We start from the raw sequence: 14,179 nt of genomic DNA on the forward strand, positions 1-14,179 counted from the left end.
CGCAACACTAGACTTTCCACACTTTCGCTTCATTCGATTATGATTCTACGTGAAAGGTACTCATCACTGGGTTTGGTTTTGGGGAGACACAAATGGGTGTCTACACTAGGGTTTGTTATTAATCTTGTTAGTATCATGCCTAGGATCTTGCTATTATTATGCTTTAACATGAACATGTTTATTTCTATGATTATATTTATTTTGATGATTATTATTATGTTGCTTCATATTTATTGTTATTGCTTGATCACACCTTTTATGCATGTTTAAAGGAAATTCGTACTTGTAATCACGCTTAATAAGATAATTAATAATCTTGTTAGGGTTAATTGTGATTATAATTCAAGTGATCACCAATAATAGATTTATTTATGTATTAATATTTAACCAACATAGATTAAACAGGTTTAGGGTTAATCCTAATGATTGCATGTTAGTCAGAAAGCGCACATGAATACGATCACAATAAAGTAGAGGCCTATTATTAGGGCAGGTTCAATCTCTTTTAGGTTGGATTTGTACCTTCATCCCCGAACCCCTATTTGGTGCAAGACCTTATGGAGTTGATGATCTCTTGGATCGTTAAGGGGTGTAACCTTCACCCTGTGAACGGTTTACAAGTTCCTAAAACTTGTTGGCGACTCTTTTGCTCTATCTTCTTCCCTTTTGGACGCCACCATACTTTAGTGTATGATCACAGTGGGGTTCAAGCAAGGGGATTAACGCTTGAAATTTATTCCCTACAGCTACGGACAGGCAAAGTGTTAGAAAATAGTCTCCAAAAGAAATGCTTTACCTTCGGAGTGATATCGGCTTTCCAGATTTCAATCCATGCTTGGTGGAAGAGATCAAAATCACAACCCTTCCCCAATAAATAGGCAGACTTGACAGTGTAGTCCCCGATTTGAGAGTAAGCCCAAGTATGTTCATCATCCATGTTGTTCTCACTTAGAGGAATCGCCATAATGCAACGAGCATCCCTCTCACTAAAATGATCTTCAATAAGCTCATAATTCCACTCCCTCTGGTCAGTATAAATAATATCACTCACCTTGGAAAGAGTAGGCACTTCTTCGCTCAAAATAAAACGGCCTTTTGCATCGACAACCCAAGGGTCCTTCCACAAATTAATCTGCTTCCCATCACCCACCTTCCATAACACACCCTCCTTTACAAGGCTTTTTGAAGACCAAATGCTCCTCCATGAGTAACTCCTCGCATAACCAAGATAAGACTCAAGAAAATCAGAATTCGGGTAGTACTTTGCCTTGAAAACCCGTCCAAGCAGAGAATTTGGGGCTTTCACCAAACGCCAAGCTTGCCTCCCCAATAATAATGCATCATTAAAAACAGCGAAGTCCCGAAATCCCATACCCCCGAGGCACTTTAGAGTACACATGGATGACCAATTTTTTCCAGTGGGTTTTCCTCCTTCCCCCATCCGAACCCCACCAAAATCTTGTCATTGCTGATTGAATCGATTGAATAACTGACCCCGAAAATTTATAAACACCCATTAAATAGGTAGGAATCGCTTGAATAACAGATTTCAAAAGAATTTCCTTTCCATCCCGTGAGAGAAGCTTCTCCTTCCAACCTTGAAGCTTTTTCCAGATTCTGTCCAATAATGCTCCAAAAACCGCTCTTTTTGAACGCCTGAAAATAGTAGGGATACCCAAGTACTTCTCATGTCTGTCAACAAGTCGCATATTTAAAATTCCCAAAAGTTCTTCCCTTCGCTCTAGACTCACCCCTGTACTGAAAGAGACCTCCGATTTATCATAATTAATATTCTGCCCGGATGCTACTTCATACTGGCTGAGGATATCAACTACAATTTCGCATTCCTGTCGGTTTGCTGTAGTAAAGAGTAAGCTGTCGTCTGCAAAGAGAAGATGAGATATTTCGGGGCCATTACGACTTGCTTTAACCCCATGTAAACACCTCTCCCGAATTTTATTCTGCAACATGCTCGAAAAAACGTCAGCAATCAGAATAAATAAATAAGGGGAAAGAGGATCCCCCTGACGGAGTCCCCTAGTAGGAGACACCGAACCACAGATTCTTCCATTAACGACGAAGGAATAAGACACCGATGTTACACAATCCATCACCAAGTTAACCCATCTTCCATCAAAACCCATGGTGAACAACATTTTTCGGAGAAAACCCCATTCAACTCGATCATAAGCTTTACTCATATCGAGTTTCATAGCCATAGCCCCCTTCTTTCCCTTTTTCCGATACTTCATAGTATGAAAGATCTCTAGTGCAATTAAGGCATTGTCGGTGATAAGACGACCAGGTACAAAAGCACTCTGATTTTCTGTAACAATTTCTGGCAAAATGTTTTTTAATCTCATCACAATTGATTTAGAGACTAATTTATAGAGTACATTGCAGAGAGCAATTGGTCTAAATTCCGTTGTAGTGGTAGGCTTTTTTACTTTTGGAATTAGAACAATATTAGTACTATTTACATGATTAGGAAAGGGACAACCATGCAAAATATTACTAACAAAATTAGACACATCATCACCAATAATATGTCAGAACCTCTGATAAAAAATAGCATGCATACCGTCATGTCCCGGGGCTTTGTGTGGATGCATCTGATTAAGAGCACTGAGAATCTCGTCTTTTGTGAAGGGTCTTGTGAGCTCACTGTTCATTTCGGTTGTGATTCGAGTGGTGACATTTTGGAGTACTTCTTGAATAATATTCTCAGGTGGGTCCAAGGAAGTGAAAAGAGCACTAAAATGAGAATTAATAATGCCTTCAATTTTGTCTTCATCCGTATGCCATTGCCCACCATCATCAAATAATCCACAAATAAAGTTCCTTTGTTTTCTTTGGGAAGCTTTATGGTGGAAGTATTTAGTGTTTTTGTCACCATCTTTCACCTCTTCTACTCTGCTCCTTATATGCCAATAAGCTTCAAGTTTCTCATTAAGCTCATCAAGGTGTTTTTCCAGCTTTGCACACTCCTCTACACTATCCACTATCACCCTCCTCCCTTGTGCTTCATTGAGTGCTTTTTCAACATCATTGATTTGCTCCTCCAGCTTGTTAAATTTCTTACCACTCCACTTCAGCAAACCTCTAGCAACTGCAGCAATACACCCCATAATAGGCTCCTCCATCGCACTATCCCAAGCTTGTTTAACAGCTTGTTCACAAGAGTCGTCATCAAGCAACCATCCGGTCTCAAACTTGAAACTTTTCTTCTTCTTTTTCTTCTTTCGGGTGATAGTTTTCTCAAGAAGGAGAATGGCTTTGTGATCAGAAGTATATCGAAAAAGATGTCCGACCTATGATTAGGAAATAGAGAATTCCAAGAGGGAGAAACAAGATAGCGGTCCAAGCGTTCTCTAACTCGGGTTTCGACCGTCACCCCTCTCTCCCAAGTATACCAGCTCCCTTCAAACCCTAAGTCCCAGAGATGACAATCGTTCACCATATCTCGAAAATTTCCAACTTCTCTTCGTTCTCTATCCGCCCCACCTTCAATTTCATTGTAACTAAGTATCTCATTGAAATCACCCCCCAAAAGGATAGGAGTAATGGTTTCATTGCAAATTTGTCGGATCAACTCCCAAGTCTTATGCTTTTCCTCTTCTCTAGGCCACCCATACACACCAACAAATCTCCACTTCCCTTCCGGACTAGTAACATCTCCACAAATATGGTTTTGTGAAAATGAGACCAAATTGAAATCGACCTCTCCCTTCCAATAAAGACATAATCCCCCAGCTTTACCTCTACTTGCTACACCGAAGGCGTTGGTATACCCAAGCCGGTCCTTCAAAGTCTCCACACTATTTTATCAATCATCGTTTTGGAAAAACTAAGTCCGGGGCAAACTTTCTACTCCACTTACGGAGCTGTCGAACTGTCGGGGAGTTACCTAATCCCCGGCAGTTCCACCATAGCACAATCATTGAGAGAGGCGGGGTTGGTCTGAGCCAACCTCCGCCGCCATAGTAGTATCCATCACAACATCATCTGCCACTCTCAATCTTTTACTACAGTCATTGATAAGTGTTTTATTTGTCCACTTATCATGACATTTTAAACACTATTTTGTACTCTTTCCCCTTCTATAATCCCTTTTCCTAACTCCTTTCATGGCGATTTGCATCTTTTGGCTTTCCCGTTTCTTTTTATGTGTGTGCTCGTGTTTGTAGGTGCAATAAGAATGTGGTTAAGTAGCATGAGTTTGAAGACACTCTCGAGGGAGCATTTACCAGGCAGGAGCGGGCGTGCACCTTTAGAGGAGTGGCCGCTCCTCATCCCACCATCACAATCTGCCTACCCCCTGCACTATACGGAGCGGGCGAGCACCCTTGGTGGAGCGGGCGCTCCTCCCCGAGATTCCACACACTGCCTCAAACTGCAGTAGAAGGAGCGGGCGCGCAGGATGCCTGGAGCGGGCGCGCAGGATGCCTGGAGCGGGCGCTCCTTGCTCAGGAGCGAGCGTTCCTATTAGATGGAGCGGGCGCTCCTCATGTTCAGAAGCCCGATTTTTGACGGATTTTACAATGTAATTTTGGGGCGTACAAAGATGACGCTTGACTTCAGTTTTTGTGATCTTCTTTCCCTTTAGTTTTCTTAGGCCCTTAGTTTCTCTAAACCCTCATTAATTAGCTTAGATCTTCTAAAACTCAATCATTGTAGTAGATTAATTGAAGATTGTTCTCTTGAATTCAACAATTTCTCAACCTTGAAGCATTTTAAGTAATCTATTTCTTCTATCTCTTACTCTTTAATTTCAGCTTTTATTTACTTTGAATTGTTAATTTCTCTCTTGATCTTGTTTAATTGTTGTTGCATGTCCAATCTACCTCATTCCTACTACTTCTCTCAACTTGTTAACTTAATGCTAGAATTAGAACTTGTTGTTATGATGTCCTTCACCATGTTTAGTGAGTAGTTAATTAGCTAAGGGTTGGGTGAAGACCCAACCAAGCCATGGGTTGATTGATGTTGTGCTTGCATGTTCATTTTGGGTTGATGATTGATTGTTAAGGGATTGGTTAATTGCATGTGTAATTGGTTGGCCACTTATCGCTCATGTATTCACTTCTATGCTAGCATTGAAAGATGGAGTCTAGTTGTGAGCCCACTCTTATATGATTATGCTAAATTCCTCTTGATTATGGTCCCTTGTTTGAATGATGTAGTAATCTTAGTTGCGACAATTAGGTGAGAAATCCCAATTGTTTGTGCCTTAATGCTTTCTTGGACCAATCAAAATACAAACCCGAGTTAGTAGTCTACTTCCCGTTATTAAGACTTGGTTGGCCTATCTTGTTAGTTGAGTTTGGTTTAGGAATGCTTAGTGTTTTGGCTTCGAAAGAAGGCAATGTTGAGTACCCTCTCTATCACCCAATTTGTGTTCATGTTTGCCTATTGATTTGATCCATTGGTTTGGTTGGAGTCAATTCCCATTTCCCCCTAGTGTTTGTTTCCATAGTAGTTGTCTAATCAAAACCCCCAATTTGTGACCGAACTAGATTGCAACCGTTTCATACTCTCGCTGTCCTTACCCATTCCCTTTGGATACGATCCTCTACTTACCCTAGACTTGTCTGAGGTTAGTTTAGGTAGAAATATTGTTTGGTTTTAGGGTGATTGTCCAACGACCGATTATATTCCCTCGACCAGTCATCAAAACCGTTGCCGGGGAATGGCGTTGAGCATTGAGTTACTTGTGAAATTTTTGAGACTAGTTCATTTGTATAGATTTGTTTTTCTTTGTTTTCATTGACTAACTTTTTGTTGTAGGTGTTAGTGAAGAAACCAAACTTCTACTTTTCGTCAAGCTAATGACGTTAAAGAAGCGCTCACGGGAGGCAACCCGAGTATTTTTGTTTTGACACTAAAAAAAAATAATTAAAAAAAATAAAAAAATCCTTTTACTTTTAGACTAGTCCTCAATGATGATATTGGATTGCATGTGATGGATATTTTCTTTCTTTTGGTAATAAAATTTCGAGCATGGTTTAGATGCCCTTGGTTGAACATAGAATTGACTAGTTTAGGCTAGTGTGAGAATAACCTTACCGAATGTACGAGACTTAAGGTCTAGGATTGTGGTAAGAAGGTGTCGCCCATATCAAAGGAATTTGAACCTCGAAAGGTAGTATTTGATCCCACATTGTTTCCAAAAGTGAGGTTTTAATATTTTTCAAGCCTACTACATTTTGAATGAGTGGCAAGGATCCTCTTTGATTTAGTACCTAGATCGAGAACTTGAGTCCCAACTCCCAAGATCGCGGCCTAAACTACTCTTAGTGATTGATTAAGGTTGTTATATTTTGTTTATTCACAAAAAAAGGTTAAGGCATACCAATATTGTTTTCTTAGTTCAATATTTAATTCATTGTAATTAGTAGTTTATGATGTAAATATCCAAGTTAAAAAATAAATAATAAAAAAAAAAACTGATGAAAAGAAAAAGAAAAGGAAGAAAAGAAGTGATGAATAGCCACCACCCTAGCAATTAAATAAGCTTGGGGGTGCGGTTTTGTCTCAAGTTTACTCATGGTTTGTAATTTGGGTCAAAGTTTGAAACCCATGTGGGTTTTCTTTTAGTATATACATCTTAGCTTGGCTTTATTTACAATGCACTTCTAGTTTTCTCTATGCCTTAACCTTGTGTCGTAATCCTTGAGTTTTGTAATATTAGTAGAGTAGTTGAAGCCATTGTCGATGGAGGGAGTTGGTTCACAAGCATATGGAGAGGGTACTTATCATTGAGATGTCGAGTGTTCTAAAACCTTCTTTTGTCTATGTTTCTTCTAGCTCCTTCGAGGAGTTATGAGACACTACCATTAGGGGGAATTTGAACTTTGTGTTGGGGACGCGGTAAGATAAGTTGAATAGACCAAAGTTGAGTACATTCGGGAAGGTTAGCTAGGCCTTGGCTAGTCATGACCATGGTTGATCTTAGGCATATACCTCATGCTCGAGATTTATTGCTTAAGGATTCTTTTATATTTACATGTGCTTTTCTTTGAGCGGACTAATCTATTGGTTTGTTTTGCGCCAAGTGAATTGCTTAGGGACAAGCAATTGGCTAGCTTGGGGGAATTTGATAAGTGTTTTATTTGTCCACTTATCATGGCATTTTAAACACTATTTTATACTCATTCCCCTACTATAATCCCTTTTCCTAACTCCTTTTATGGCGATTTGCATCTTTTGGCTTCCCCGTTTCTTTTTATGTGTGTGCTCGTGTTTGTAGGTGCAATAAAAATGTGGTTAAGTAGCATGAGTTTGAAGACACTCTCGAGGGAGCATTTACCAGGCAGGAGCGGGCGTGCACCTTTAGAGGAGCGGGCGCTCCTCATCCCAGCATCACAATCTGCCTACCCCCTGCACTATAAGGAGCGGGCGTGCACCCTTGGTGGAGCGGGCGCTCCTCCCCGAGCTTCCACAAACTGCCTCAAACTGCAGTAGAAGGAGCGGGCGCGCAGGATGCCTGGAGCGGGGCGCTCCTTGCCCAGGAGCGGGCGCTCCTCCTGTTCAGAAGCCCGATTTTTGACGGATTTTACAATGTAATTTTGGGGCGTATAAAGATGACGCTTGACTTCAGTTTTTGTGATCTTCTTTCCCTTTAGTTTTCTTAGGCCCTTAGTTTCTCTAAACCCTCATTAATTAGCTTAGATCTTCTCATACTCAATCATTGTAGTAGATTAATTGAAGATTGTTCTCTTAAATTCAACAATTTCTCAACCTTGAAGCATTTTAAGTAATCTCTTTCCTCTATCTCTTACTCTTTAATTTCAGCTTTTATTTACTTTGAATTGTTAATTTCTCTCTTGATCTTGTTTAATTGTTGTTGCATGTCCAATCTACCTCATTCCTACTACTTCTCTCAACTTGTTAACTTAATGCTAGAATTAGAACTTGTTGTTATGATGTCCTTCACCATGTTTAGTGAGTAGTTAATTAGCTAGGGGTTGGGTGAAGACCCAACCAAGCCATGGGTTGATTGATGTTGTGCTTGCATGTTCATTTTGGGTTGATGATTGATTGTTAAGGGATTGGTTAATTGCATGTGTAATTGGTTGGCCACTTATTGCTCATGTATTCACTTCTATGCTAGCATTGAAAGATGGAGTCTAGTTGTGAGCCCACTCTTATATGATTATGATAAATTCCTCTTGATTATGATCCCTTGTTTGAATGATGTAGTAGTCTTAGTTGCGACAATTAGGTGAGAAATCCCAATTGTTTGTGCCTTAATGCTGTCTTGGACCGATCGAAAGACAAACCCGAGTTAGTAGTCTACTTCCCGTTATTAAGACTTGGTTGGCCTATCTTGTTAGTTGAGTTTGGTTTAGGAATGCTTAGTGTTGTGGCTTCGAAAGAAGGCAATGTTGAGTACCCTCTCTATCACCCAATTTGTGTTCATGTTTGCCTATTGATTTGATCCATTGGTTTGGTTGGAGTCAATTCCCATTTCCCCCTAGTGTTTGTTTCCATAGTAGTTGTCTAATCAAAACCCCCAATTTGTGACCGAACTAGATTGCAACCGTTTCATACTCTCGGTGTCCTTACCCATTCCCTGTGGATATGATCCTCTACTTACCCTAGACTTGTCTTAGGTTAGTTTAGGTAGAAATATTGTTTGGTTTTAGGGTGATTGTCCAACGACCGATTATATTCCCTCGACCAGTCATCAAAATCAGTTTCCATGGTATCTTCAATATGAGCACATTTCAGAGAAGAAGTGGTTCCCTTATTCACGCTAGTCCCCGTACTTGATCGAAATTTTTTCTTTGGTTTTCTACCCTCCTCATGGATAACTTTGCCTACATTAAATACACTCAGAGAAGCCAAAGATGCCTCATCAGTATTATTTGTCAGCAGAACATTGTTTCCCTCATGGTGTGTCTGCACATTATCCTTAACATTCCCAAATTGGGTGTCAAGAATTTGAGGGGTGGTCTTATCAGTAAGTAAATCCTGGGCATTATTTGACATAGTGCCTATATTCTGACCAGAATTATTTTGTAATGGCTCCTCCTCACCTCCCTGCTTTGTTACAAAGGTGAGTTTCTTTGCACTTTTCATATTTTCAACCTCTTCAAGTTCCTTTGTCAGACCTTTTCTAGGGGTAGCTTTGAGTTTAGTGCCCCACCCTAGCTTCTCCTGTCTATCTTCGTCGGGAAAAGAATGGAAAATTTTTTCTGAATGTCCCATGATTCCGCAAGCGAAACAGAAATGTGGTAATCTCTCATATGCAAAGGTTACCTGAAGTTCTCTTCCCCTTTTGTTAAGAATTTTCTGGTAACGCCGCAAGGGCAGCGTCACATCAATCATGAGTTTGACCCTTCGATATCTGCCAATCCCCAGCAAATCCTCTTCGAGTTTGATAATTTCACCTATTCCCTCCACCAGAGCTCTGACATGATTGTCAGAATGGCAATTGAAATGAAGATTAATTCGGACCCAAAAAGGCGATTTTGTGAGAACAATCTCATCAGGTTGTTCATCGCCATCAATTTCTTTCAGCACCACCAACATATTATCGAAACACCAAGGTCGGCCCTTTAAAACTCTTTCTAAATCCTTCCAATGGAAGAATTGAAAAGCATACAAATTTGGGCTTAGAACCCTAATCGCCAAGCCATGATTCGGTGCCCAACTATTAGTGATTGTTTTCTTAAAAGCTTCTACATTATATGATCTTTCAGTCAAGAGTTTTCCTACTAGCATCAAGGATAAATTCTCCTCCTTTTCGTTAGGGATTAAAGCCCCAAAATCAATAGCAGGCCTGTCTTCATCTTGAATGCGAAGGTTTGAGTACATCTGTGCAATCTCGTCCGCTTCCATCGTAGAGAAACAGAGGCTGAAACGTCGTCGTGAACCGCCGGAGGTCGGCAACAAGCTATCAGAGGGATAGGGGACGCTCTTTTTTCCGAGAGAGGAAACCCTTTCTTTCGAGGGAGTTTTTTTTTTTAATTTTTTTAATTTTTAATTTTTATGATTTTTACTTAACTGATAAGCTTTGTGGGAAAAAATTAAAATTGGTTGCACAAATCTAATATATAAATAGAAACATTATTTTTTTTTTAAAATCCTGAAAAAAAATTAAAAATTATACAAAAAAGTGAGATAACTTAAGAGAACGATTATTAAATATAATCGGTCTCTTTAATGAATAAGTAAGCAGAAAATCATGAAATTCAATTGTTGCATCAAAAGAGGTATGTTCGTCTGAGAGTAAGAGTAGAGAGGGAGGTAAGGAAATTCTTTTACTCCCAAACAAATGTAGTTGGTGGGCCTGCACCATACAAAGTTTGATGTAGCAGTATTGTTATAGTTTAAGGCCCCGTTCTATAGAGCAGCTCTGCTGAGTCCTGCTTTGTAATTATTTATGGCTAGACTCTAGTCTAGGCATTCTCCCATACACCTTTTCCTAAACACATCGTTTAACCCCTTCCCCCATATACCTATTTTCATAGTTTTCTGCAGTACTACACCCCCCCCCCCCAACAAAATGTAGCACAATATTACTTCCTACAATTCTAAAGAAATTTTAGTAACTTCCCCTACCCACAAATATAATAATAATAATAATAATAATAATAATAATAATAATAATAATAATAATAATAAAAAATAAATAAATAAATAAATAAATAAATAAAATAAAATAAAATAAAATAAAACCATCATTCTCATCTTAATCTCTCTTTATTTTCCCTCTCTCCATTCTTTCTCTCATCTAAAGCTCTAAAATTTCAACCATGGCGGACATTAGAGACGAAGTCAAATAACCGAAGCGAATTTCACCCAAAAAACAAGCAGGAATCAAAAGAGTAAGTATAAATGTTCATATTTACAGCAAAAAAAAAAGTGTTCTAGGAAACAAATTGATAGTTCAATCACTGAAAATGTATAAATGTAAGTATTTATGTTAATTACTCATCAATTTCTAAGTGATTATTTCGAACAATTAGTATAATTAACATCTACATCAAAAGAGTAAGTATAAATGTTCATTTTTTCAGTTTAGAGAAATCTATTTCAGAGAACAAAAACAACGATTCTTCAAAAAGGTAAGTATATTACTCACTTCTTAAATTTACAAGAATTTATACAAAAAATTTATTATTACTAAAAAATTTATAATGTAAAAATTGAGATGATGGTGAAACACCTCTAACAAAAATTGGAAAAAACTACAAAATATCGATGAACAAAAATCTCCTATTGTATGCATAGATGCAGCACTTCCAAAGATATACAAGCGTTAAGTGCTGCAAATTTAAAATTAATGTCTGGGATGCATAGGTAAAATGAACAATGACAAAGCACTATGTGTTCATTTTCATATTATGAAATTATTTACATGTTTACCTATAACGACTGGTTAATATGTGTTTATTCACTAGTTGAAAAAAGGCCATCCATAACGGGCAAAAACTGCTCATCCGTAACGGGAAGCGGCCGTTACGTATGCGACCGTTACGGATGGCCTTTCTTATTCGTAACGGGCACCGTCCGTTACAAATAATGGGTTATTCGTAATGCGCAGCTAAAAAGCCCGTTACGGTATATATATATATATATATATATGTAGGAAAATTTGTCAAAAATAAGCCAACCTTTAAGCGATTAGCTCAAAATAAGCCAACCTTTTAATTAACTAAGAATAAGTCAACCTTTTGGAGGTATTTTCTTTGATTGAGTATTAACCTGTAAAACAAGTTAAAATGACATATGTTTTGATTTTATTGGTTTGGATTTTAATTTTGATTTTTTACTTACTTTCAATTCAATTTTAGTTTAATTTTTTTTAATTTTTTTACCCCAATCTATGCCTCCTTCCTCCTCCCACCTTCCACCGTCCCCTTCTCTCTCCTCTCCCAACACCACTCTATTCTCTCTCCTTCTTAACGCCAATATTGACCATAATCCATGGTTTGTAAAAATGTTAGCCTTTAGTTTTTATTTTTATTTTATTTTAATTTTTTTATCACCCAATTCGTGCCCCACCTTCCCTCTTCGACAAACCCAAATTAAAAAGTTGGAAGTGTGGAGTGGAAAGACAGGTAGGTCCATGACAAAGTTGTAGTGAGGGAGGCAGAGGCGGAGGCGGCAGCAGCGGCATCGGCATCGTGTGAGGTTTTAGAATAGTCCAATGATGAAGATGATGTCCAGGAGAAGTATTATTTTGATTATCTCAAGGAGTTTGAGGGTGACGCGTGCGATGAACAGTTGGAAGAGTTAATGGATTTCTAGTAGTTGATTAATGATTTGTTTTGTACTTTTTGTGTGTGTGTGTGTGGGGGGAAAGTAGTTGTTTTGTGGTGGTTGCAGAGAAAAATGGTGAGACGGTGGGCGGCGGTGGAGGCAAGGCTGTGCTTCAAGGGGGCATGTTGCTATGAGGCGGTTGGGGTAATGGGATAATTGGTTGGCAGACGACAATGGTGGTTGGGTGGCTTGAAGATGGTGGCTGTGTAGATAGTGGTTTTTGGGTGGAGGATTTTTCAATAAAATTAAATACTAATAAAGTGACTTGTTGTGAAGGTTGTAGGTAATTTGGCCTAATTAAAAATAATGTCATATAAAAGTTAACTTATTCTTAGTTAATTAAAAGGTTGGCTTATTTTGAGATAACCGCTAAAAGGTTGGCTTATTTTTGACAAATTTTCCATATATATATAGGAGGAGGCTCTCGTGAGAATTTTTCTTATGAGAGAATTTTTCTTATGTGAGAACACTCTTTATGTTCTAAATTTTTACTCGTATGTTCTAAATTTTAAATCTAATGTTCTAAACTTTTCCTTAGGTGTTCTAAATTAAATCAAATGTTCTAATTTAGTACTCACATGTTCTAAACCATAAATTAGTTAAGTTTAATATCATAAATTTTAAATAACTTGTTCCAAAATTTTAACTTATATGTTCTAAATTTTAAAATGTGTGTTCTAAGATTTTTAATTATATGTTCCAGATTTTAAAGCGTATGTTCTATTTTTTTACTCATATGTTCTAAATTTTTTACTCACACTTTCTATATTCTATATCAGTTTGTTCTAAATTTTTATTCACATGTTCATAATCTTAAATCAGATGTTCTAAATTTTACTCATATGTTTAAAATTTCATAAAGCATATTTTATAAATTTTTAATCACTTGTCCTAATTCTTAAATCAAATGTTCTAAACATATTACTCACATAGATGTTCTAAATTATTACTCAGATGTTCTAAATTTTAATTTTAGACACATGTTCTAAATTTTTATTCGTATGTTCTAAACTTTTACTCACATGTTCTAAATTTAAAATCAATTCTCATATAAGTATGAATTCTCATATATAAACCTATTCTCACCGGATCCCTCCCCTATATATATATATATATGAAATATTTGTGGATATCCATTATCCTCCTTTGTATCATCCCGGAACAATTTAGATCTAGGGTTTATATTCTTATCCAATCAAACCCTAATATATTGTATATATACACCTTATCATATGGAATAATATACACAGATTTATTCTCTTTCAATCTCTCATCTTTCCCCTTATTTTACAACACGTTATCACCACCAACCCTAGCCGACTGAGCATGCAAAAGTTAAAGGAATATGATATTACAGATATTGAGGTAGGTATCATCGTTCTTAAAACCTTAATTTTGGATGTGCATATGATGGTTGTGTAATTTAAGAGTTGCAATGTTTCTCAATGTGATATTAAATTATCATGTCTAATCCTTAATTTTGTTGAATTATAAATATTGTTTCTTGTTGTCAATGTTAAATTGATTATGATACCAACCATTATTTTTGTGAGGATCGGAATTGCATCTACATTTTAGAATTTAAAAGTTTTATACTCTGTATGACACCATACCAATCCAAATTAGATTGATGTTGTATTTTTCAGTTTTTCTTTGTTTAACATTCAAAAACTTTATGCGTCAAATTACTACGAGTATCTTTTAATTGTACTAACTAGTTGGTTTTTAATTATTGCCATAACCTTGTATGTATTTACAGTTATAGATTATTAGATTCCATGTGATAAAATTCTTACTTTTCTAATCAGTCATTAATCGTTGGTTTGAATTGGTTAAGATCTTTTATCTTTTAATTGTACTAACTAGTTGGTTTTTAATTATTGCCATAACCTTGTATGTATTTACA

General features: G+C 37.3%; 1 protein-coding gene across 1 annotated transcript; it reads right to left on the bottom strand.

Annotated features, from left to right (window-relative positions):
- Positions 1-733: 733 nt before the first annotated feature.
- On the bottom strand, positions 734-9,846 carry LOC145632601 (uncharacterized). Its single transcript, XM_081684958.1, has 6 exons — positions 8,684-9,846; positions 3,971-4,025; positions 3,458-3,727; positions 2,582-3,311; positions 1,545-2,338; positions 734-1,384 (listed from the first exon to the last, which is right to left on the bottom strand). Exons 1-6 carry the CDS (start codon positions 9,844-9,846, stop codon positions 734-736), a joined length of 3,663 nt encoding a protein of 1,220 aa, XP_081541084.1.
- Positions 9,847-14,179: the final 4,333 nt, after the last annotated feature.

This window comes from Chenopodium album, chromosome 1 (assembly GCF_948465745.1).
Source record: "Chenopodium album chromosome 1, dcCheAlbu1.1, whole genome shotgun sequence".
NCBI classification, from domain to species: Eukaryota; Viridiplantae; Streptophyta; class Magnoliopsida; order Caryophyllales; family Amaranthaceae; genus Chenopodium; species Chenopodium album.

Excerpts from the sequence above, each read along its gene's own strand:
- LOC145632601 (XM_081684958.1), bottom strand. The coding sequence starts at position 9,846 with ATGGAAGCGGACGAGATTGCACAGATGTACTCAAACCTTCGCATTCAA. Across the intron at positions 4,026-8,683 it reads GAAACTGATTTTGATGACTG|TAAAAGATTGAGAGTGGCAG; the intron begins GTCGAGGGAATA and ends CAATGACTGTAG. Across the intron at positions 3,312-3,457 it reads TTGGAAATTTTCGAGATATG|GTCGGACATCTTTTTCGATA; the intron begins GTGAACGATTGT and ends TCCTAATCATAG.